The sequence below is a fragment of the Macrobrachium rosenbergii genome, chromosome 58 (assembly GCF_040412425.1).
Source record: "Macrobrachium rosenbergii isolate ZJJX-2024 chromosome 58, ASM4041242v1, whole genome shotgun sequence".
In the NCBI taxonomy this organism is placed as follows: domain Eukaryota; kingdom Metazoa; phylum Arthropoda; class Malacostraca; order Decapoda; family Palaemonidae; genus Macrobrachium; species Macrobrachium rosenbergii.
The window spans coordinates 4,614,818-4,641,762 of NC_089798.1; the positions used below are offsets into that span (position 1 = coordinate 4,614,818).

Here is a 26,945-nt window from a genome sequence, read left to right on the forward strand (position 1 = left end):
ATGTTGAAACCTTGCATAAATGTGAAATGCAGTCTTTATTGATAAACACAATTATATTAATCACATTTTGTTAAAGAACATTAACTTTATCAAAACTTGAAGTCAGATAACCATACATAATGCAAGAGATAAAGAGGGGGTAAACAGACAAACAGACGTTTATACAACAGACAAATTTACAGTTTGTGTGCACGATATGCAGACTGGTTTAGTTGACAATTGCAGTCTGTTAAACCTGCAATTTGGAATTAGGCATTAGGTTCTGACAGTGCTGGAATCGATCGTTTAGGTTGACCAACCACATATGTACATGTATTTGATCTGTATAATCCATCATATCTCTAAGTTGACTTAAACATTTTATATTATCCAAAAGTGCATGTAGTGTATGTTATTTAGCATATGAAATCTTATCATGGTGAACTCCTTGATTAATTTTTTTTCTTTGTATTTAACATTTTGAATGTTAAGCATTCAAACCATCTGTTTAATTTTCTTATCATTTGCATTGCCAAACCAGTTGTTTTTACTTTTGTTTATTTATAGGTTTGAATTAAATACATACCAAGTTTGCAGTATGATGCACTTTTTAAAAAAAAAAATGGCCAATCTTCCTATATGTACATAATGTAGGCTCAAAATTTGAATTTGTAGAAGTGTAAAATTCAGGTGTTATCAGTAACCTATTAAAAACAAATTTTATTATAATTATTTATCATTATCACACTACCATCACTACTAATTTTCTTGCTAGTATTTAATCAATTCCCGCGGTTATTATGATATTTTCATTGAAATGTTAATATCATTTTTCCAATGGTAGTTTTCTGCATTTATAGATATAAAGTGATTATTAGTGATTATTCCCTTTTCTTTTTTGAAGTGTTCAGTTGGTAGTTGATTCCTGCTAACATTGTCATAACAACATTTAATCAATTGGTGGTTGACAATTCCTGCTACCATTTCTTTAGGCATAATTCGTTGAGTTGTCTAGATTTGTCAGCATTTTTTTTTAACATGGCTTTGTTCAATTTATGATCCGTTACATAGGAAACATTTTTATTTATTGAATTTTTTGATTGCATACATTTTTATAATTATAATTTATAACATATATTACTGTGGTAACATCTTTATTAATGTTTTTGTTGATTCTGGCGGTAAGAAACAATGTTTACAAATGAATGTGTTTCTATTGTAAAAGGTAAGTTTCAGCAGCAGACGAAACATTTGTATTAAATGGCTGATTGTATAATACATATTTTGATAAATATAAAATTTAAATAACCTTTATTAATGTTTTTATTGATTCTGAAACAATAATGGATAACCTAATACTACAGTTTTTACTTACCAAAAATCATATGAGCATAGGCTAGGAAACCTTATTTTTCCCTCAATGTCCTGCTGAAACCATGCAGACATCTATTTTAAGCCATCAAATACGTTAATTTGTTATTACATTTATTTGCAAAAATAGAAATACAAAATACATTACAAAATTAATCTTTTATCATTTTCAGACACAAACACACAAATAGCTGAGCATCTCCGGATATTAATTGCGCTGCGGTAGCGGAAAAAAAGTCATTATTCTTACAGTATTTTAGCAAAAATATAAAATTAAATATTCAATTATTATATTGCCTACCGTCGTAAAGTGGTATGGACCAAAGTCGCGACTACCTGTATGCCATTAAGTGAGGAGTGTATGTTAGTGATGAGAACTTGGAGACTGGTGAAAGATTGTAATTTTTTTCTTTTAATTAAAGTGAATGTTAAGAAAAAGTAATTTATATCACCACAAACCAGTTGTTTTTAGGTAGTCCATTTCATGAATCCAAAATAATCCAAGTCACTGCAGTCTTTCTTAAAAAGAAAAGGGCAATCTGCCTGTAGTATTGTCCATGGCCAAGTGGATCAGGTGGTATCAGTAGCTATTGCAGGTATAGTTCATTATTGTCATTCCCTGCACTACTAATTTTCTTGTTTTAAGAATTCCCTGTGTGTAGTCATTTATTTCATTCTTTCCCAATCCTTAGTTTTCTGCATATGAGATAAAGTGATTATTAGGTTTCCCTTGGATTTTGAAGTGAAGGGTTGATAGGGGTTGTCAAGAATTTAATAAGGTAGTGCTGTTTTATTGCTTCATGTCTAGTGTCAGGTTTTCTTTTGTTGCATTTATGATGTTTTTGTAAGCGCAGCAGTTATAATTTATAAACAGTGGAACCAGCTAATCCGTTCTAGAAGGAGTGTAGAGATTGATTTTTGTCAATTCAGTACTAATAAGAAATAACTGAAAATGGATTAATACGTGACCACCAGTCACTACTCCAACCATGTCTTTTTACAAAACACTACACACATTACAATTAAATAAGTTCAGAGTTAAATAACTTACCTTATTAGAAGTCTTCTTACAGTTTTAAATGCATACTGTATCAAAAAATTGGTACCAGTGGTAGAAGCGCCACAGGCTAGGCTTTATAAGCACTGCAGAATGTTACTGTAACATACCACAAAAACTGTTGTTAATGATAAATTTGATCATTACATTAAATTAATAATACCATATTAAAAATAAACCGAATGTACTGTAGAGTCTGTTTAAAATTAAGAAAAACCCCTTCTTTACGTCGGCATCCGGAAGCTTTGCCAAGCGCGGATTCAGACCGCCGTCCTGGTGGCGTATCACGGTACTAATTACATAAACATTGTTGCGTTCAGCATTGTATTAATTTATGGTAAATTCCATTCAGAGTCTACTGTAATGTATAAAGTCACTGTAAAACATCTTTCAATAAATGTTATGATACCCTAACAGTATTTTTCAATAAAATATCCTTGTAAGCAGAATCTCGAGTTAACCTTAGGCTAAGCTCTTCTTTACTGAGAACCTTACGGCATTCACTAACCTACAGCACACGTAAACATTGCATTCGCTACGGAAATGCACAAGTCGCCTTTGTCTAAAAAAAATCGAGCAATAGACTATTCCTTGTAAGCAGAATCTCGAGTTAACCTCAGGCTAAGCTCTTCTTTTGAGAACCTTATGGCATTCACTAACAGAACAGCACACGTAAACATTGCATTAAGCTACAGAAATGCACAAGTGCCATAAAAAAAAAAAAAAAAAAAAAAAAATCGAGCAATAGACTATTCCTTGTAAGCAGAATCTCTAGAAGTTAACCTCAGGCTAAGCTCTTCTTTATGAGAACTACAAGGCATTCACTAACAGAACAGCACACGTGAACATTGCATTCGCTATAGAAATGCAAGCGTGTGCCTGTCTAAAAAAAAACCGTACATGAGACTGTAGCCTATGTACGTACAGTACTGCAGTTACACTTGTTTCCAAATTAGTGTATGTACGTAATACTGTACACAACTGTACTAAATTTTCATCATCGATTATTGTTACATATGTACAGTATGTATTGTAATATCCAAATGTCTGATTGTACTGTACGTACAGTAGACAGCCAGCAATGTTTTGCTTCATCATACACCTGGCAGCAGTGGACAACCTCCGATGCTTTGTTTTTCTCTATGTTACATACACCATTCAAACTGAAATCTTAAAGAGGCCTACCACCTCCGTGTACCCGACACGTATTATGCAATATTAAGCGGGTAAAAATGGAGTTTTGAGGAGAGAGGAAGTTACTGTACAGTAACGCTACATAGACAACACAAAATCTTAAGAGGCCTACCACCTCCATGTACCCGTTACTATGCAATATTAAACGGGAGTTTTGAGGGAGAGAGGAAGTAAACCTTAAGAGGCCTACCGCCGTCGTTTACCCGTTACTATGCAATGTTAAAGGAATAAACAAGAAAACCAGAAATTAACTCATTTTTCATTTTATTATTGCACTGTATGTACTTAATGATTACTAAAACTAGTCTACAAAAGGAATCCTTAATACTAGCACAAACATAGAAGACTTAATACTACTGTATACTTAACACTACTTAATACTGTACGTACGTTGCTACATAACTATGGACTGTACACCTTACACCTAAATTGAAATGTACACGTTCTAATGCTACACCTAAATTGAAATTAAACTATGTACTGTACACGTTCTACTGCTACACTTAAATTTACTGTACACTCTATGTTACACAGCTGCTCCTCTCAGGACTTGCATGCAAGAAGTGTAAACCTGTGGAATAAACACAAAATCAAATGTAGAAATGGTTTGAGCTGTAGGCTAATCTCCAAAAAAATCCTTAATCTTACTGTACAAGCATTTCCAGGTCACTTATAATCACATTAAAAACTTTTTCACAACCAGTAGGCTATTGTACAGCTTTATCCATACCTTGGCGTTGATGAATATGTACAGGTGCCCCTCACACAAGCACTGAACTCCTCCAGGACTTTCATTCAATGAAGTGTAAACCTGTGGAATAAACACAAAATCAAATGTAGAAATGGTTTGAGCTGTAGGCTAATCTACAAAAAAGAATCCTTAATCTTACTGTACAAGCATTTCCAGGTCACTTATAATCACATTAAAAACTTTTTCACAACCAGTAGGCTATTATACAGCTTTATCCATACCTTGACGTTGATGAATATGAACAGTTGCCCCCACACAAGCACTGAACTCCTCCAGGAACTTCACTCAATGAGGTGTATACTGTACAGTAATCTGTGGATTAAACACAAAATAAAATGTAGAAACATCATTTACTGTTATGAGCTGTACTAATACACAAAATCCTTAAACTTACAAGCATCTTTAGGTCATTTATAAACATTAAAAAGGTTTTAACAACTAATATGGCATGGCCCATACCTTGACACTCATGAACAGCTCAGACTCAACGGCTCTGGGAGATTCATTCAATGGAGTGCAGTACTGTACAGTAACCTGTGGATTAAACACGAAATGAAATGTACTGTTAGTAACTCAATGTGTACTGTATTTATGGCACCTTTCATTGCTTTAACTTGCATGAATAAATATTATTCACTGTACTGTATCTCTAGGTCATTTATAAACACTAAAAAAAGTTTTTAACCACGACAGTAGGGCCCATACCTTGGTATTGATGAGGATCTGGATCTGTGGAGATGGATGTGGAGAGGAGGTATGGAGAGAGCATCACTGGTTGGAAGGGGAATCTCCTTCCATACAGTCTGGTTGCTGCTCTTCAGGAGATACTTCTTTCCTTTGTTTTTTGGCACTGGGACCGGGCTGGCTTTCTTCTTTAGAAAAAAACCTGTACAAGGTCGTCTGCTGTTGACGTTTCTTCAGGTGTTTCCTGTACACATTGACTAAGTTGTCGTCAACATAGTCAATAGCCCGGTTCACTACAGCCTTGTCATGGTGATGCTTCTCGAAGAATTCCTGGAATTTCTCCCAGTGCATCAGCATCTCCTTTATTTCTTTAGTGCCTGTAGTAGGCACCTCCTTGCTCTCCTCTCCAGACACCTCCTCAGCCAAAATCTTCTGCTGCTCCTTGTGAAGTTCTTGGAGTTCCTCTGTTGTCAGCTCCGTGTTGTGTTCTGCCACCAGCTCCTCTACATCATCAGAACTCACCTCCAAGCCCATGGACTTGGCCACAGAAACAATTTCCTCAACATCAGCGTCAGGCAGAAAGGGTTCAAAGGGGTTCAAGCTGACAGGGGCATCTCCCTCGATGAAGAGGCCCCATCAGGCCAAAGGTTTGTCCAGCCTGCTGTAAGGGTCCTCTTAGAAACATCGGCCCATGCTTTATTTATCAGCCTAACACAACTAAGGATGTGGAAATGTTCCTTCCAAAATTCAGTAAGTGTTAGGCTCGTTTCATTGGTCACTTCAAAACACCTTTGGAAGAGTGCCTTGGTGTACAACTTTTGAAGTTCGCAATGATCTGCTGGTTCATGGGCTGGAGTAGTGAGGTAGTTCTGGGTGGCAAAACTTGACCTTAAGCCAGCTGAACTCGTCAGCCAGCTCATATTCCATGTCAGGTGGGTGGGCAGGGGCATTGTCCATGACGAGGAGCGCTTTCAGTGGCAAACCTTTCTCTTCGAGGTATTCCTTGATAGTGGGGGCACACACTTCAGAAACCCACTCACGAAAGATTTGCCTTGTTACCCAGGCCTTAGCATTTGACTTCCACATTACGTTCAATTTATTTTTAAGAACTTTATGTTTCTTAAAAACTCTGGGGGTTTCTGAGTGATATACTAGCAGAGGCTTGATTTTAAGGTCCCCACTAGCGTTCGCACACAATAGTAAAGTTAACCTATCCTTCATGGGTTTATGGCCAGGCAATTTCTTCTCCTCTTTTGTTATGTAGGTCCTCTTTGGCATTTTCTTCCAAAAGAGGCCTGTCTCGTCACAATTAAACACTTGGCTTGACATGTAACCATTCTCATCCACGTACTGCTGGAATTCAGTCACGTACTTTTCTGCAGCTTTCTTATCAGCACTCGCTGCCTCCCCATGCCTAACAACACTGTGGATGCCACTTCTTTTCTTAAACCTATCAAACCATCCACGACTGGCCATAAACTCATGATGGGTAGTCGAACCTGCTGTACTTTTCATCAAGTCAACATGCAAACTTTTGGCCTTCGCGCAAATCATGGCCTTAGATACGCTATCCCCCGCAAGCTGTTTTTCATTAATCCAAACTAATAATAGTTTTTCAATTTCCTCTATTACGGGGGGCCTCTGCTTCGTCAAACTCTTTAAAAATGTGCCGATGGTGGACCTGGGTAACTTATACTGCAAAGCTAAATCAGTCACACGAATGCCCCTTTCATACTTTTCAATTACCTCCTTCTTGAGTTCAATAGTAGTCCTCACCATCTTCCTCTTCTGCTTATCAGCTGTGGCTGGCTTGGGACCCATGATTCCGAGAGAATGTAGTTTTGCAGGAGACAAAAAAATTAACCTGTACAAGTGTGCACTTCTTTTTCAAACAGCAGCGGCAGCGTGAGTGGGCTTTAAGTGCTTTTAAATGTGCGTGGGAAGAACGCCACCAACAACGCCAACTAGCGGCGGCGTTACCGAAACACTTTTGTTTACAAACATCACATGTTTTCGGCCGACGGATCGTGGTCGGGTCGGATCGCGACGGGTTGGATTCGGTTTTGTTCGGGAACCGGCGCAAACTTTTCTCGGCATTTCGTGTCGGAATCCGATTTTGTCGAGTTTCGGTACGGTCAAAGACCGGGGTTCCACTGTAATAGATAGCAATAGGTTACCTGGTTTTTTTTTTGAAGGTAGCTTTCATTTGGTTCTCTTCAACAGAGATAACCACAACTACCTCCAAGCCATGCAGATATGCCTTCAACTCTACATGACAGATTGGGGCTACATTACTTCTGTGATTGATGGAGTGAAGAATTTATTTCATCAGTTCTACTGTTTCTCATGTATTTAGTTAAATTTTTTTTAGGAATGAGATCAGGTGTTGTTCTCAGGTACTTGCTCAGATTGTGCACTGTATGGACTTTGCTCAGTTCATCAATTACTGTATGTCAGTTGGTGAAGGAGATCCCTCAGGAGATATAAACTCCTGAGGTAGAACCTTTTATTGGTTATAAAAAGTTTTATCAAACTTTCATGTGAACTCTTAGTTCAGGCTTCCAAGTTTTCTTGAATTTTGTAACTGAAAGTAGACAGTGAATGACACATTGGCAATTCAGTGCATGTCAAGGATTGGAGATCAATTGGTTTGTCCATGTTTTTTTTTCCAGGTAGCTGGTACCAAACCCGTACACCTATTACCTCTTAGTCACTCTTGTACCATGCCAATACATAGAAGGTCCTTATCTTTATCCTTACAGAACAATTTGGATCAATCTTACAGAACTAGGATTTATTTTCAGACTTGCTTGTTCAAGTAAGTATCAAGTAACGAGAATTCAGGAATGTTATTTTGTTACAAACCTAGTTATTTTTAATAGCTTATTGAGATTAGAGCTCTTCTGGCTTATGTTCTAAACTTGAATTTCAAGACAGCTTTCATAGCATACATAGCATACATATGAACATGCTTCTTGAGTTGTTCCCAACTTGGTTAATTCAACTTCATTTCCCTTTATGTCTTTTCTGATATATTATATGTTCTATAACATAAAGTCTCTAGAATTAATTGCTAATATCTCTCTAATGAATAGGTTTTTTCTCTTAAATTGTTCATGCCCAGCAGTACAGGTATGCCAACCTGCAAATTCATAGAAGGATTTGAAATTGAACGTGGGCATGCTAACTCTAAGATATGTCCGTTAGCTCAGTTGGCAGAGTGGTAGAACCATCCAAACACACACTAACTCTAAGATTAGATTCACATTTGCCTCGATGTTGGTTAAGGTATATGAACTGGTGAGCAGCTCACCAACTCGTATCAAAGGCCATCTCCAGCAAATATATAAAATTGCAACGGATTGTGAGGGTGATTTGGAATTTTCAATGAGCAACTAAAGATGTATCATTCAACATTATCACACTGTGTTCAAGTTTATATCCAATACTAAAAGACATGCAGTAATACCATAAAGAGATATATGAAGATATAGACAGTAACACCCATACAAGTAAAGAAGTGGTTACTGTTTAATATTTTAGAGTACATTATGTGCTAAACAAAGAACATCAAGCCGTAATTTTTGGGGTAATTTTTTTTAAGTACCATAATAACTTATGTAAAAATAATAAAAGTAAGAATAATGATGGTGGTGATGATATTGGTCCATGGTTTTGAAGATACAGTCCAGCTCTGTGATGGTCCAAGGAGACAATCCAGTTCTGTCATGATGTCCACTTACCTTATTAGATGTTATATAAGATTTCCTTTTTTCAAAAAAGTGACTAAAAAGGTATCACCTTTGTGCAAATTTGAGGTATCTGGTATGCTAATGTTTATCCAGACACTGGACACTAGAAGTACTTGTACTTAGCTAAACTCCATAATATTGTAATAACACCAAGTCAGAAGTGGATCACCTCAGAGCCACGGAAAAGTTCCTTCAACAATTCATGACTACCCGTGGCCCCATAGCTGCCTTCGATTTTGCTTGTCCCAGCTTCTGCTGGTTTACCATTGGAAAGCTGCATCAGTGTTGTCAACTGACAAGTTTTCAATGGTGAATGCTGCCCTCTGAGATAGAGACTATTCTTTGGTCAAGTGATCTCTAGAACCTTCTCAAACGAGTGCCAGTGGTCCCTCATAGTCCAGAGCTCCTCATGTTCTTAGATGCCTTAACATCCAGCCTGAGAGCTCTCTTTGAGGAGTATCAATCTCAGTGATCTGGTCCAGGAAGGAAAGTTGCCTACACGTCAGTATCCTTGAGTTTTGGTCTGTCTTTTTAGGCCTCCAAGCGTTCATGACTGCCTTGTCAAGTTGTTGCATAGTAGTCATGGTAAACATCACCACCACCATCTGCTGGTGATAGAGATCTTCATATGAGTAGAATGGCAAGATGTCACCAAAGTGCCTTTCTTCATTCCATAAGTGTAAAATGTGGTGGCAAATGCACTCAGCATAGTGCATCAGGCCCTTCCATTTGAGTGATCCATTCACCTTGATGTTTGCAGAGGTCTATAATGGTGATGAGGGGCTCCTATGTAGGATTTGTTTGCCACATTACTGAATGCCAGACTCTTTGTGTTTTGCTTCCCCTCAATCAGATTTGGCTGGTTAGATAGTCAGTTGCATACTGCAGACCTGGGATGGCCTGGATGTGTAAATTTTTCTGGTGTTGCTAGTGAAGTTTCAAGCCTCAGAGGAACTGGGTGACTTTAGTAGCTCCCTGTTTGAGTCCATTTGGATGACTTCCCAAGGTCTCATGTAACTCAGAGGTTGCTTTTGAAGCACCCTTACTTCCAAAACTGTACCCCAGTCAGTCCTTCGCCACGCCCCTTCATCAAGCCAAGTAGGTGAGGTTCAAGGGTTAGTGTAACATGCTGGGATCACATCTTTCTGAAGCCTCTGTTCCAGTTCCAGTGGACTTATTCCTTCGCTTACAGCTTGATAAGGAACGCTCTCTCTTAACTGTGGAGGGATACTATGCTGACTTATGGTGAGTCTATTCAGCATGGCTTGGATTTAGGAAATACAGGAATAGGAGTCTTTCCAACCTCTTTCACCATTTCAGTAATTCTATTCCTCAAGTCCCTGTAAAGCCTCTTAAGTTGGGATCTACTCTTGATCTTGCCTTTATCAGAAGCGTCTCTACATAATGGTGCTCAAAATGGTATTTATTATAGCCTTAGCACCCTATAATCATGGCAGTGAGTTTAGGAGGAATGCATCAGCTGGTCTTTCCATCACCCCTGACTTTGTAGCCAAGACTTAGTCTTCCAGTAGGGATTGCTCCCTTTTCAGTCCCATTGCTTACCGGTCCTTGTGTTATTTTCCAAGGAGGATAATCATGTGTGTTCAGTGAGGGGTCTTTATTTCTACTTGCAACACACTGGGTCATTCTTTTCTGCCTGTCTTCAAATAAGACTCAAAGCCCCTTTGGCTTTCAAGTGTAACTTGAAGCTCCCAATTATACCTAGAGCGGGCAGTTGGCATCTGTCAGAGCACCTTTGCAGTATTATCACAGTGAGTCTCCCAGGAGGCATTGGGCATTTATTCAGTTTTACCCATCATTGTGGCAGGCCATGTTCTCTCAGTTGAAGGGTTGGAGCATTCATCATCATCCACTTGATTTTATGCTCTGGTACATATAGGCATATTTTACTTTCAGTAATCATACCTTTACCTCTGGAGTGTGATGATTGTCCATCACTGGGGTATTTGTTCCATTACATTACATCCATGAAAGCAGACACTGGCAGGAGGTTTCTCTATTACGACGCCTTTTCATGAGAGGTGTCTGGAGCATCATCTCTCCGAAGTTGTGATTCAGGCCTTTTTTGTGATAAATTAGTTATATTAACAAGTTATGTTTTTACACATAAACAATTTTTATATAAACCCGTGAATCATAAATTCCCTCCTTCCTTCCCCATGTCTCTCTCAGTTGAAATCTGGCACAGCTAAATGAGATGTCATAGCTTGCTGTCAAGATGGGGGAATTGGCCAAATATGTATTGAGACTTTTTAAATTCTGTGAATGTTTTGCTTTTGTGTGCCTGGATGCGTTCCACTCGGTGTATGGGAATTTTATGATGACAGGGTTTGTATAAAAACAAGTGGTGTTGTAAAAAGAGATTTCCATATAGGGTAGTGCATTTGCTTTTAAAATTTAGAATATTGGATGCTTTTTGGAAGTTGCAGGTTTATACTAGTAATCTTCTTAAACTAGGTCTTTTGTGTAGTCCTTTGATACATGTGACTGACTAGTAATCTTTTCGAGTTAGCATACAGTATTAGTGTAGTTTTTTGTTCTGTAGTGTTGGCTTGAAATCTTGCTTAATGAACAAAATGAAAGGATATGTAGAACATCCAATTGTATATACTCAAGTAATTTTTGTTAGTTCTTATACCATAACCATTATTCTGTTTTAGGTCTAGTGTATGGAGCTGCTATAGGGGATGCTGTTGGTCTATGCACAGAAGGGTTAACCAGGTCAGAATGCATGTTCTTTTATGACAAGGCAAATTTTTCTGTGGACGCACGAATACGAGATCATCTTCGTTCACATTACCCTCCTTGTGATTGGTCTTGTAATACAGATATCATGGTAGGAATTATTTCACATTTTTGGAACTATCTTTCACCATATTGTTTTTGATCTTGTCACAAGTAAAGATTAATATCTTATGATGATACGTTGTAATGATTATTTATTTTTCCAATTGGCATCTTGTTTTATATTTCTCTCTGGTTGATGAAACCATCAGCCAAAATGTTTAGGACCTAAAATGGATTCAGTCTAGAGCCTTTTGTTATACTGTGATGATGGTATTTTATTTAAAAGGTTTTTGCAAACTTTTGTAGGAATAAATTTGCATGTACTTTTGAAGTTAATTATACATGAACACAACTACATACTTCTGTGGACTTTGCCTTTAGTATGAGGATTATTTGTGGAAAGCTATTGAGTACAGATCTCAGAAATGTGAGTGAGGCAAGTTTATGGTGGATTCTGTTCACTACTGGCAGAAGTAACTTCATTCACTTTGCTCTTTATCATTAACTTGCTATTGTTTTAATTGTTACAAGATATACAATTATTAAGAATGCTTTATACAGTATAATACTTGCAATTTAATATAGTGAGTTGTATGTAGCATGCTTTATTCTAGAATTCTAGATTGAATGCATGATATTGCATAGTAGTTGTTTTGTCACTGAAAAATGTTTCTCCATACATGAACAAACTCATCTTATTTATGTGTATTGCTGATTAACCCTTAAACGCCGACTGGACGTATCGTAAGTCGACTAAAATTGTCTGTCGGGTGACGAGCGGACGTACCATACATCGACTACAAAAAATTTCAACCTTCGGTCAACTTTGACTCGACCGAAATGGTCGAAAAACGCAATTGTAAGCTAAAACTCTTACATTCTAGTAATATTCAATCATGTACCTTCATTTTGCAACAAATTGGAAGTCTCTAGCACAATATTTCGATTTATGGTGAATTTAAAAAAAAAAAAAAACTCGGCCGAACATCTCAGAAATTCTTTCGTCACTTTTTCATAATGTTTGCACTGTTTTATATTAGTCGTTACATAAAGTTTTATATATGAAAATGTGCGCATATGTAGAATATAACAAAAAATAACTCATGGTTGTAGTTTTTATCAGTTTTGAAATATTTTCATATAAATCACGATAAGTGCCAAAATTTCAACCTTCGGTCAACTTTAACTCAACTGAAATGGTCGAAAAACGCAATTGTAAGCTAAAACTCTTACATTCTAGTAATAGTCAAATATTTACCTTAATTTTGCAACAAGCGGGAAGTCTCTAGCACAATATTTCGATTTATGGTGAATTTTTGAAAAAAACTTTTTCCTTACGTCCGCGCGGTAACTTGGTCAAACATCTCAGAAATTCTTTCGTCACTTTGTCGTAATGTTTACACCGTTTTATATTAGTCGTTACATAAAGTTTTATTTATGAAAATGTGTGCAATTTCATGTAGAATGCTACAAAAAATAACTCATGGTTGTAGCTTTTATCAGATTTGAAATATTTTCATATAAATCATGATAAATAGAAAAAATTCTACCTTCGGTCAACTTTAACTCGACCGAAATGGTCGAAAACTGCAATTGTAAGCTAAAACACTTACAGTCTAGTAATATTCAATCAATTATCTTAATTTTGCAACAAGCGGAAAGTCTCTAGCACAATATTTCTATTTATGGTGAATTTTGAAAAACTTTTTTTATGTCCATGCATTACTTAATTCATGCATCATTTTGTGATAATATTTTCTCTGTGTTGCTTTGATCGTTTTACAATTTGTTATATACCAAAATCATCACAAATTTAGTGTACAATACAAAGAAAAAATAACTTGTTAGCTTTAACTGTTTTGCTCACAGCGCGATTGTATACAATTATATATGAAATTTTTTTGTGCTGTGATATATTTCAATATTTATATATGATAATGATATTTTTTTTCATTTCTGATGGTTGCATACTAAACTTCAGGCAATGACAAAAAAAAGGAGCCAAAAATGAACTCTTAATCTTGAAAACTAGCGTGCTGTGATTTTTTGTAAAAAACTTTTTTTCTGCTTCAGCGCTAACTCCTGAACGCCGCTGGCATACGACAGACACTTTTGTAAATAGAGGCTCGGCGTTTAAGGGTTAAGAAAGAGGAGGATGGTGTTCGTTCGCCTCAAAAGGAGTCTCGTCGACTCAGAAGTCAGCTCTACTCTTCACTGCCTTAGACAAGTCTCACCTCTTTCCTCAACACATAGTGGAGGATATTCTTTTAGAGTTGCAGAGCAAGTCCACCTCTGACTTGTTGACTCAGTCCACTAGACGTCCAAAGGAGCATGTGCCTTCCTCATCTAGATCATTCTCCCCTCTTCAGTCTCAACCCTTTTGTGGAGGGAGAGCTGCGAACCAGCCTCGACCCAGATCAAACTTCCGACGTCCTACAAAGTCCATTAAGAGGTCTTCTTTCAAATCCAACCTTTTTCAAATCCAACCCCAAGAAGTGAGAAGTTAGGAGCCAGATTTCTACTTTTCTGGAAGGAATGGGAGAACAGAGGAGCAGACCCCTGGGTGATCAAGGTTCTCAAGGAGGGCTACTCCATTCCTTTCGTAAAGACTCCTCCTTTAATTACATCTCCAATCGCCTTGACAGCATATTCAAAAGATTCCATGAAGTTTTGGCCTCTTTCAAAAGTCGAACTCCTTCTTTCCAAAGGAGTAGTGGAAGAAGTGCTAGAGCCCCACTCAGAAGGTTTCTACAATTGCCTTTTCATGGTTCCGAAGGTCTCGGGGAGCGCTGGAAGCCCATTCTGGATGTAAGCGCTTTGAATGTGTTTGTACTGAAGATGAAGTTTCACATAGAGACCGTTCGCTCTGTCATGTCCTCAGTACAACAAGGAGACTGGATGGTCACCCTGGATAGGCAGGATGCGTATTTTCACGTCCCTGTTCATCCAGACTCATGGAAATTTCTACGCTTCCTTTTTCAGGACCGGATACTACAGTTCGGGCCCTATGCTTCGGCTTATCGACGGCTCCTCAAGTTTTCACTCGAATCCTTGCTCCTCTGGGGAATTGGCTTCACCTTCTGGGAATCAACATCAACTTATATCTAGATGATTGGCTTCTCCGCGCGTCGTCAAAGGAAAAGTACGCGGAGAACTTGAGAAGAACTCTTCGCCAGACACAGGAGTTAGGCATCCTCATAAACAAAAAGAAATCCCTTCTGATTCCTCTCAGGAGATTCCCTATTTAGGGATGATACTGAACTCTCAGACTTTGCGGGCTTTTCTGTCGCCCAAAAGAGTCAAGAACTGCCTTCAGACTGTCAGTCAGTTCCTTGCTTTTCCTTCCTGCTCGGCAGTGCAGTGGATGAGTCTTCTGGGGACCCTTGCTTCAGTATAGCAGTTTGTAAATCTAGGCAGACTGCACATGAGACCCCTTCAGTTTTTCATCAAAGCGAATTGGTGCAGAAAAACCCAACCAGACTCATTCATCTTCCCGACTACCTCGGAATCAAATAGGATCTCCAGTGGTGGTTGTGCGGAGAAAGACTTCAGGAAGGGAAGTCTCTTCCCCAGTGCACCCAGACCTTCAATTTTATTCAGATGCTGGGGCGCGCTTCTGGAAGGTCAGGAAGTCTCTGGAACATGGACTACAGAACAACAGAATGCTCCCATCAACATAAAGGAACTTAGCAATTCACCTGGGCCTTCAATACTTCTCGGATCTGGTCCGCGGCAAGAAGATTGTAGTACACATGGACAATACCACAGCTCTTGCATATATTCGCATACAGGGGCACTCATTCCTTCTCCCTGTACAAGACAGCAAAGGATCTCCTTCTGGGGCGGGAGAGAACCAAGTCTCTATTGTCACCCGGTTTATTTAAGGGAGGATGAACATGATTGCGGACGAATTAAGCTGCCTCAAACAGGTCCTTCCAACCGAATGGACCTTAAATCCAGTAGTCTGCGACAACCTTTGGAAACTGTGGGGAAACCTACAGTGGATTTTTTTGCGACGTCGAAAAACCACCATCTGCCCCTCTTTTGCTCTCCGGTCCCGGATCCTCAAGCATGGAGCACGGATGTCATGCTTTTGGATTGGACAAACTTAGATGTGTACGCCTTCCCTCCTTTCGGAATGATCAGGGAAGTAATCAACAAGCTGTCAATGCATCAGAACACCTCCATGACCCTTGTAGCCCCATTTTGGCTGAACAAGGAATGGTTTTCAGACTTGATTTGACTCCTGTTAGACTACCCAAGACTTCTTCCACAAAAACGGTCTCTGCTCAGACAACCCACTTTCTCAGATTCCAACAAGGATTATCCACTCCAGCCTTGACAGAGCAAAAGGGTTTTTGAGACAAGCTGCGAAGGCAATTGCGAAATGCAGTCAAGCTTCCTCTACAAAACTCTACCAATCAAAATGGACAGTCTTCAGAAGGTGGTGTAGCCTCCATAACGTCTCTTCTTCTGAGACATCTATAAGCCAAATAGCCAACTTTTTGATATTCCTGAAGTCCATCAGGAAGCTATCGACCTCTACCATCAAAGGGTATAGGTCGATGCTCAGTTCAGTTTTTAAGCACAGAGGAATGGACCTGTCTTCTAATCAAGATATCACCTACCTGATCAAACCCTTCAATACGTCCAAGAAAGATAGTTCTTCCAGCGTCTCTTGGAACTTAGACGTAGTACTGAAGTGGCTCTCAGGTCCTCAATTCGAACCTCTTCATTCTGTTTCCCTCAGGAATCTCACGAAAAAACTCTCTTGTTAATAGCTCTCGCTACTGCCAAACGTATTAGAGAGTTACAAGCAATAGACAAGAGTATAGGTTTTGCACAAGAGGACACAGTCTGCTCTCTTTCTCTTGGTTTCCTCGCAAAGAACGAGGACCCTTCTAAACCCTGGCTTAGGTCCTTCGTCATCAAGAACCTTATGGATATCTTAGGACCTGAGGAAGAAGAAAGACTCCTCTGCCCAGTGAGGTCCCTCAGGTACTATCTTCAGAGGACGGAAAAGATTAGAGGGTCTTTGAGTAACCTCAGGTGCTCTGTTAAAAACCCAGTTTACCCGCTCTCCAAAAATGCCATATCCTTTTTTCTGAGAGAATTAATATTAGAAGCCCACTCTCAGATCCACGAAGAAGCTTTTCCTCTACTTAAGGTTAAGGCTCACGAATTTAGGGCAGTAGCAACTTCCTTCGCTTTTAAAACACAACTTGTCTCTTTCTTCAATCCTTCAGTCGACGTTCTGGAAATGCCAGTCCATATTCGCCTCACACTACCTCAAGGACTTAGAAACTGTATTTGAAAATTGTAGCACTTTAGGACCTTTATCCGTGGCTGGCATGGTGCTGGGAGAGGAAGCATAAGGAATCTGTCTGTTCCTTTGCTATCCACTCGCCTTGACTTGAGGTTTTGAGTCGTTAGGAAGCCTGGGGGTACATTGTACCTGGAGTACCCACCAGTTCGTACTTTATCTTTGATAATGGTTGGGTTTTTTGGTTTTATTCTGTGGTGTAGGTGACTGTTTTCATTTTGTATTCTGGTCTTCACCCAGGACAAGGGCATCTTTTAAAACTTTGTCAGCATACGTTGTACTTCCTCCGCTGCAAAGTTTCCCACTAATGTAGTAGCGACCCTTGGCTATACTGCCACGTCCACTACAAGTTGAGAGAAGCGCTGACCAGAGGCAGTACCTTCCTGCAGCAGCTCTCTCAACAGGTAAGGAAACAATAAACATTTATTCAATGTTAGCAACCTTTCTAGTTCAAACTCATTACTTACGTAATGTTTTGGAGTAGAATAATGTCCATGCTCTTTCCCACCTCCTTACCATGTTGCATGAACATAAGAGCATAAAACAAATTGAGTTGTCGCTGGTTTGTTTCCTCGAGTCCTGGATGATGGCGAGACGTTGTCACCTACACACTAACGATAATAGTGCCACCGCGCGAATTTTGAATTTCTAAGCTGCCGTAGGTTAGGGAACCAATAGCTATGTAATTACTTGGTAAGTATATATTAAACTTTATTTTATCATAAATATGTTATACTGCGTAAATGCATATGGTGGGAGATCAGTTTTTATACATATTACAATACTGTAATGCTATAACATGATAATAATACAGTATAAGTGAATTCAGTAAGTACAGTATTAGTTTCATTACCATTACCTTTATCTCACATACAGCTTTAATAGCTTATTTAACTTGTGCAAATAGATACTGTGAGTGTAACATCTAATCTAGGTCAATAGTTCACACACACACATTTTGTATCTCATGATGGTGATACAGTACGGTAACAACTGACAAGAAAGTTGCCTATTAAGAATACATTAACGGTCATAAAACCTTGGCAGGCTGCGGATAAACATAGTTTGGCTACATATCTACCGAGTTGTGTCATTTACAAGAGAGAGAGTGAAAAAGAAGGGGGTTGCATTTGTTTTCAGTGTATTTATGCAGTATATTTTATTACAAATGTGGAGAAAAAGGTAGATAATTGCCATTTTCATAAAGGTTTTAGTTTAAAGTGTGATGGTTGTTTATAAGCATATTGAGAGTTAACAGTTATGTGATATTGATAAGGTTAGGCGAGGAAGGGTACAGAGTTGCATTTGAACACACCTAGATTTTTTTACTTGCCCTTATCTGGATTTCTCCATTGTTTTGGCGGGCTCTTGACTGTTATTCATCCAGATAATTGAAGGATTACTGTATCAACTAACTGACCCACAAGTGATGTCCTCATGTAAAATAAAAGGTTTGTAATTATGATGTAATTATAAAAATGCTATATACATTGTGCCGTTAACCTTGGTACTATCCTTGTTGACAGATGTTGACATTGGAGTCACTGATGCGGTGGGGAGGAGTTGTGGACGAATTAGAACTTGCTTCCCAGTTAGACCAGTGGTTGGTGCATGGTTACGTGGAACTTGACCCTGTACCAGGACATATGCTGTCAGCTTATATGAAAAAGGTAATTTTTTATTTTTGGTATGTAACTGCTTTTGTAACAATTTTGGAATGTATTTGAAATTCACATTATAGTTTTGCACTTAAAATGAGCCTGTGGTTGGTGTTACTCAAATTTGTGTACAGCACTTGTATTTCTTTTATTTTACTTGGAGTGTTATTTTCCAAACAAGGCATTAGAAACTTGGATAGATTTACAAATTAATGTGCATTTTTTCATCGTTATAAATATCTGCATAGAAAACCATCCTCAACTCAATATTTTTAATGTTAGCTGTGCACGTGTTTAGGTAAGCTAGATTATGATCAATATTAGGTTTTGTAAGTAGTATATTCGTTTTTGATATTCGGCATAAATCATTTTGAGAACACTTTAGTTGTGTTGCTTGACTTTTGCATAACTTGCTCAAGGATATATTTTCCAGTTAGGGGGTTACATTTTTACATTGTTCATAGATTATGTGCATTTCTGGGAAAGCAGTTTTAACAACAAATGAAACAGTATCCCCTCATTGTATTAACTCATTATTAATACAGATGCAATAATATACAAAGATAAAAGAAAAATACACAGCTAAGCTGTGATGTTTTCTTTCATTTTCTGTTCTCAGTGTGTTACTTGTAGGGTCCAGAAAGTTGGAACAAGTTACAATTAAAGTAGTTACAGCTAAAAAGAGACCAGTGAGAATAGATGAAAGGTGAGATGCAGAAAGCAATGAACTTTTGGTCAAAGGGCCACTGCAAGCTTTGAGTACCATCAACAGGGTGTCACTCAGGAAACACTGCAAGTGGTTCCCCCTATAGTATATTTTTATACAATATACTATGCTTTTTAAACAAAAGTAATTTTTATGCAAAGTCATCAATTTCAAAATAGCCTTATAACTGAGCAGAATGCATCCTTGTGCATGAAGCAAAGCTTTTCAGACAAATATTCCAGCATGCAGGTTTAGCCAACTCCCAGATCCTTACAGACACACTTCTAATATGCCTGCTTTTGTTCCAAGCTCCACCTTCAGAGAGAGGGAATGGTAGAATATTAATCAAGTTTATGAGTACTATATTGAAGTTGTATGAAAAGTAGGTTTATAATAACATAGGTTTGTGATACAAACCCATCAATTACCATTTAGAAGGAAGGATGAAGCTGATGGAAGCAAGGAAGGAAGACATATAAGACATAGGTGTCACAAGTGCAATCTCAGGAAATGATGAAAAGGAACATTTCCAAGAGTAATGAGTTTGGAATGAAAGTCCCTGAATATAGGCTCTTCAAACAATGTTTTGTAGTGGAGGAAGAACCCAAAGGTGAACACTCGTCTAACTCAAGGTGTAAAGGTAGGTATGCCGAGAAAAACACTTGTCTTAAATACCAGACAGCTGAGAAATGGATTATGAGGATGAGGAAGATGAGGGATATAACCCCTTTCCATTTGAAAGTACATGGCCTGCCATCATGAGGGGACCCATTGAATACAAATCAAGTACCTTATGAGTGGCAAAGGGACTTTAAGAATGCCAGGTAAGAGCTTCAAATTGTATTGAAAAGTTAGGCAAAGTCCTCTTGTCATGCCACTGAACAAGCCCAGTTAACATTTATGATAGCCAATAAAACAGAATTCTTGGAAACAGGTCTGTCCTGAAAATGTGTATGTAAAAACAGACAGGAAGGAGAAAGATGAACACACTCCTTACATTGGAAAAGGATGAACAGACTCCTACATTGAAAATAGGATTGAAGAGCACTTATAGAGCTTGGCAGACTGTCTTGATGAGTTGTGGAAGGCAGAGTAGGATTACCAGAGAGACCAAAGAGTACACTATATTTGCTAGAGGAATGAGTCTTGTCTTCAAACTTTAGGGCAAATGAGACTCCCATTGAGAAGCAATGACTAGAGTGGGAACTTCTGAAGAAGCTTGGATCTCATTGATGTGCTGAGAGGAAGCCAAGGCAGGCAAAAACATAATGTTAAGTGTCAAATCTAGAAGAGAGACTTCTAACAGAGGCTTGTTAGGTGATCTAGTAAGACTGTCAGAAGTAGAAACAGAGGCAACTGGGAGATTTCAATGATCCTCAAGGAACAGATTACTGAAACGACAGAAAAGGATGGAAATACTTTTATTTCTCACATTGAGGGTCTGAAACAAGGCAGGGTTAGAACTCGAAGTGAGAGAAAGAAAAACCTTTCTGTTATTTCTCAGATGAGTCTTGCCTAGTTTCTTTGACAGAGTTTTGGAGGGAGATCTTCAGGGAAATGATGATAGCAGCAGCAGCATCCTCTGAAAAGTTTCTCAGTTGCTAACATATAGCAACTGAAGACAAGGGCAAAACCTTTGGAAATGAAGTTGCTACAGAAGAAACCTCTAAGCAAGGAGAGACCTTGGGAAATACACAAGAGTCTCAAGGTCAGGGAACCACTCCCACTAGGGCAGAAACTAAACAGTGAGCGTCTTAACAGACTGAACAAAGGAAACTTATGGGTATTCAGTCCATCTCATGCATGAAGCAAGGCATGCCTTGCTAAGTAAGTTCCAAACTAGCCTAATTGCAAAAATGCAGATTAGGCTCAGGGTTATGAAATGCATCTTGATATGCATTTCACATTACAGTATTCAGACTTCTTTAAAAGTGAGGAAAAAACTGTTAAAGTTTAAATATGTGTGTCTTCCTCAAAAATATGATCCCATAGTTACTTGGTATCACCACAGTAGCCAAAGATGCATGAGGAACTGAGGGAGGTTATTTCTTTTCCCTTCACCATGTTTATCACATGATTACAATATTGTCATATAATGCCTCATTCCATTGAAATGGAAATCCCAGTCACATTTTCATAATAATCAAGATTGGGAAGTCTCTTGCACATATTCATTTCCAGTATATTACAATGTAGTACTACACTTCCTGTTGCAATGTCTGTTTGTTGTTAAATCAACATTGTTTATATTCCTGGAGTATTGATATTCTTGGAGTACCTCTTTTAGTTTCCACAATTCCTTCCTTTTCATTCCTTATTTCATCTTGCATTCGTTTCTTTTTTGTGTATTTTTATTTTTATTTTGCTAGTACAGGTTCACAATCCCTTGGGGCCAGCTGTTTCAGTTTTCATATTTTTTTGGATTTCAGAACTGAAACTTGCACCATAATTACACTAGCACATCAAAAGAACTGTAATTACTACATATATTTGTGTAATATGTAATCTGGTGTCTCATGTAACCCCTAAGATTTTGTCCCCAAATCTTAATTTCATCATATATATGCCCCATGTACAGAGCAAGTTGTATTTTCATAGATTACACTAGGCTGTTTAATGAATATTACATTGGAATTAGTGTTTAGATGATATTATGCCCAGAAGCAAACCAGTAGGTTGAATGTAAATTATCATACAGCCACCTAGGCCTGCCAGATTTATGGATTGTCTAATAATTCATTACAATTTTCTATATTTAACAGCCACTTCCTATTTCATGCAAAACACTTGCATAAACCTCAGCAAATAATTTAAAAAATAAAGGCATTTAACTGCATCAAGATGCAGCTGTTTGCAGATGTTAGTTACCCGACTTGTAGGGCTACCCATTCTGCACCAGAATTTTTGCTTGTAGGTCTCCCCAAATGAAAAGACATCGTTCGAATTTTATTTTATCCAGGGCTAATGGTAAATAATCTGCATAGGCAATAATTTTTCTGTCAAAAACTTGAGGACATCTTTTTGGGTATGTTTGTGAATAGGGAGTCCACATAAAAGTTTTATGTAGTGAAGGGATATATGTGATGCTTTGAATTTGAGGCAGAAATCTTCAGAATGTTTTATGTGACTAGGAGAAATGTGCTAGAAATGAGGAGAGGAGACTTGCTAACCACTTAGAAATTTTATAATTGAAAGCTGTGGCACATGGAATGATTGGTCTGAATGGTAGGTTATCTTTGTGAGCCTTAGGAGGGTCATAAAAGTAAGGTAGTTCTGGATTAATTACTTTGTCTTTCTCAAGTAATTCAGTGCTCTTTTTGTGTTTGCTGAATAATTGTACTTTTCTGAAAACTATCACAGGAACATTTTGGTGGCTATTTCTTTATATTTTTTCTCAGGAACATTTTGGTGGCTATTTCTTTATATTTTTCCTAAGTGATTGTATCACTGAGGAGTTGATTGATTTTATTAGCATAAAATTCTTTATCCACAAATACGATCTTACTGTCTGTGGTTGGGATGAGCTGGGAGGGGTTGGCAACCCTGCACTGGCAGAAAGAAGTATTTGTAATGATGCTTACAGGCATAAGCACAGGGGAAAAGAGTTACTCAGGGGGATGGGAGACCAGGGAGTCTCTGGGATAGGGGAAGGCTGTGCAGGATGGGCAGGGAGGAGAAGGAGGTGTTTGACTTCTTGAGAGCTTTCACGATTGTTGCTGGCTTAAAGCATGACGTCACTTGACACTTCATCGTATGTCATTTTCTTTCACTTTAAATTAGTTGATAAGCACATGTCATCAGTTCAGTAGCATAATATGGTAGATTTGCCTGGGTGGGCAAGCACTCGTGTTTTTTGTAAGTTTTCCAACTATTAGCAGAAAACAGATACATTATTACACATCATAGTGGCTTTTTGCACTTGAGTGGCTGATTGAGTATGCATCATGATAACATCATAGAAATTTCCTTCTCTAATTGGCTACATTCAAAGAGTGTTAATGCACTTGGTAACAAAGCATGCTACATTTTTCAGTATTCATGCTATCGGTGGTTACTGTTCACTGTAATAGTGTCAAAATGCTTTCTCCTAATCATGTTAATTTTTTTTGCAGTGCCTTCAACATTGCAACATTGCAGGTGCTTTTTTGTTGTGTGTGTGTTTGGTGCTGTGAATTTTTTGTATGACCCCACCTTATTCTAAAAGGGCAAGGAAGGTGTTGACCCTTCAGAAGAAGTTTGAAATTATTGGAAGAATTGAGGCAGGCTGGTCTATGGGACACACATGGAGGAGTATAGTGTTGCCTGGTCAACCTTGTAGGATATCAAGAATGCCAAGAACAGTGTGAAGAAGTATTCGACGGACTAGGGGAAGAAGTTGTCAAGAAGCCAGGCCCTCAGGGTGAGGGCAAAATCCCGTCATGAAGAGTGAACAGTCGACCCTGATCTGGCTTCATCAGTAAAGGTACCAGACATGTAGTGCATGGTGCTGAGTTGAAGACTGCAGCTACAAAGTGTGCAGGCCTGCATAAGGCAGCAGACTTTAGGGCATCTGAAGGTTGGCTGTTTAGGGTTAAGAAAACTCATGGCAAAGCTTTGGATGCTTCCAAAGAGGGATTTAAAGAATTTCAGCAGATGTTACAGGACTTGATGAAAAAAGGAGTCGTTTTGGGCAGATCTATATCTCCTGACCAACTAACACTATGGCTGACAAGAAGGAAAAGAACTTACCCCATCAGAAGTCTTCCAGGCACTTTGTCTATTTTATTGTGAGCAAATGCTTCTGATAACCATTGTTGGAAACCAGTGGTAGTTGGATATGCAAAGCAACCATGTTCCCACGTGGTTTGATGGATAAGCTCCCAGAGATTTAATATCATTTGCCTTCATCTTTGACCACTTATTCAACCAATGGACCAAGGCATTATTGTTGCAAAGAAATGGCTATATCAGAGGAAATTCCTGGACAAGGTGATGAGGACAAGGAGGAGGAATAAGGCTTGGATACATGGGAACCATGGGCTGGAGAATCTTTAAAGGTACTTGATGAAATCTGCCATCTACAACTTCACAGATGCTGGGAAGGCAGATACCATACAAACTCTCAAGCACGCTTGAAACTATATCCTAAAGGGAGAAGAGGACATGATATGACTTCCAGTGATTTGCAGTCTACCACTTCTGTGCCACATATGTGAAAGGAAGCTGAGAGGTTCCTGAGGATGTTGTATGGGAGCGGCTGGACGACGATGGTGGCAACCCTGGCTTCCAGTTGTTATCCAACAGTGAGATAGCTGCTGCAGTTGCTGCTTGTGAGAAGGAAGACCCTGAAGGAGGCGCTGATGACAGGGCTGTTTCATAACCACTGCCCTCATATAAGCATATTCAGATGATGTCGTTCATATCATCTGAGTACCCTCGACAGCTTCTGCAGATCCCAAGCCCATTGCCATCCACTTCTTCAATAACTCAGCTGTTCAGCACAGAAATGCAGGTTAGCACATCGGCTCACATTGTTGATGTGTGAGGCTCTTTCAGCCAAGAATTTGATGTGTCCCTGCCATATTTCGATAACCATGACCCTCCAAGCACCTTGATGCTTCTTCAGGCCAGTTCATTGCTTAATGTCTCCTTGGAGTCATAGGAGGCATATGATGCTGGTCTTGACAAACAAGTCGAGCTGAAGGAGGGGGATGAGGAGTAGGAGGCAGCTCTGTAAACTTCCTTGCAAGTTTATAAAAATCTGGCTGTCTTAAGCAGTTTTAGCAGTGCACATAGGTAAGTGTGAAAAAAAATATTGTGTTTTTGTTTTTAAGAGTTATATTTATGTGTTTAGGCAAAATAGGAAAATCAATGTGGTAACTACCTAATAAGGTAGTGTAATGTACGTAGAGTACACCTACTGTATTGTGTTGTGTACGAGTGAAAAAATAAGTTTGCTTCTCTTTGTACGATGTATATATTTAAATATTAGTGTTTACAGTCTTGTGTTTAGTCAGAATAGGAAAAGGTAAGTGATACCCACATTTTACGGTAGTGTAGTGTATGTACAGTACACCTACTGTTTTGTGTATTGCATACAAGAGAGAAAAAATGGGGTTTGCATTCTTTAGTGTATTCATACAGTATGTTTCATTACAGATATGGGAAAATAAGATGGAAAATTGACTTTGGAATCAAGTTTTCAGTTAAAATTGAGATGGTTATTGTTTATAAGCATATTTAGTATTTATGATTATGCAGTATTGATAAAGTAGGAGAAATAAGGGTACAAGGTTGTCATTTTACATCCATAGTTTTTTTACCATCTGGAAATTTCCATAATATGCAAGGGCCTTGGCTATATTAATGTGGTTACAGGAAAGATTACTGTTTATTTACTTTATATATATATATATATATATATATATATATATATATATATATATATATATATATATATATATATATATATATATATATATATATATATATATATATATAGTAAACCCAGTATTAGCGTTCTCATGAGTCACAGACTCACGCATTCATGGTTTCTCTGTGGAACATATCTACCCATTATTTGCAGAAAATTCGCCCATTCGCAGTATTTTTCACTGAGAAATATTCACTAATTACTGTATTTTCATATAATTTTCATGAATAAATGCACTTTTTGTGATAAAACTACAAAAATACTCAGGTATAAGCATTTTTACAGGGTTTTTCTTGTGTTTAAACTATCAAATTGGGCAGTTCTAAGTGTTTTTAGAAGGGTTTTAAGTATATGCGGATTTTAGCTATTCGCGGGGAGGTGCAGTACGCATCCCCCACGAATACAGGGGTTCACTATATATATAAATTATATATATATATATATATATATATATATATATATATATATATATATATATATATATATATATATATATATATATATATATATATATATATATATATATATATATATATATATTCATATGTACACAATATATACATATATATATATGAATATAAGAAGGCCCATAAAACACTATTTAAACGTTGAAACCATATATTTTGGGCACTAGCTTCTGTGCCCCTGTTCACTGGTAGAATATGGACAGGTGGAAAGTTACAATGGTATATATACAAAAACATAAAGGTGTGGCCCTAGGCCTCCGATGTTATGGAGGTGGCGTTTCTTAAGAAGGAGGAGAATGACCAAATTCCCTAGTGGTTTTTGGCCTCATTAGCTCCCGTTTGGCGATGGATCTGGCGGTCGCGTTTCTTGGGTCATCTTCCTCAGGAGGGGTTTGAGGATTAAGGTGTCGATGTCATCCGATTTCAATGCCCTCCTGACAGGTTCATATTGTTGGTTTGATTGATGATAGCAGATTCCAGCATCCTTCTTTTGTACGGACAGCTACTTTTGAAAACCAACTCCGCCCACTCCAGTTAATGACATGCCCTGTATTTCTGATATGTAGGAAAATTCCCGAACTCTCCGAAGCGTAACGCACTGATCTTTTGTGCTCTGTTATTCTTTGCGAGAGCGATCTACCTGTCTCACCTACGTAGATGTCCTGACAATTACTACACGGTATCTTGTAAACTCCGGCTTCTTCCCTTTTGTTATTTAAGTATACGTTAACTGTTTAACTCCCGATGGATTTAGGATAATGGAAAATGAAAGGATTGTTAGGC

The 26,945-nt window shown here is 38.2% G+C and overlaps 1 protein-coding gene across 1 annotated transcript in view; it reads left to right on the forward strand.

The window, feature by feature from the left end:
- LOC136837203 (uncharacterized) overlaps positions 1 to 26,945 on the forward strand; it is a 160,943-nt gene that overhangs the window by 96,253 nt on the left and 37,745 nt on the right. The window contains exons 7-8 of the mRNA XM_067101872.1: positions 11,470 to 11,645; positions 18,446 to 18,589. Of these exons, the coding sequence (XP_066957973.1) occupies positions 11,470 to 11,645; positions 18,446 to 18,589 (320 nt within the window). The remainder of the gene's footprint in view (positions 1 to 11,469; positions 11,646 to 18,445; positions 18,590 to 26,945) is intronic.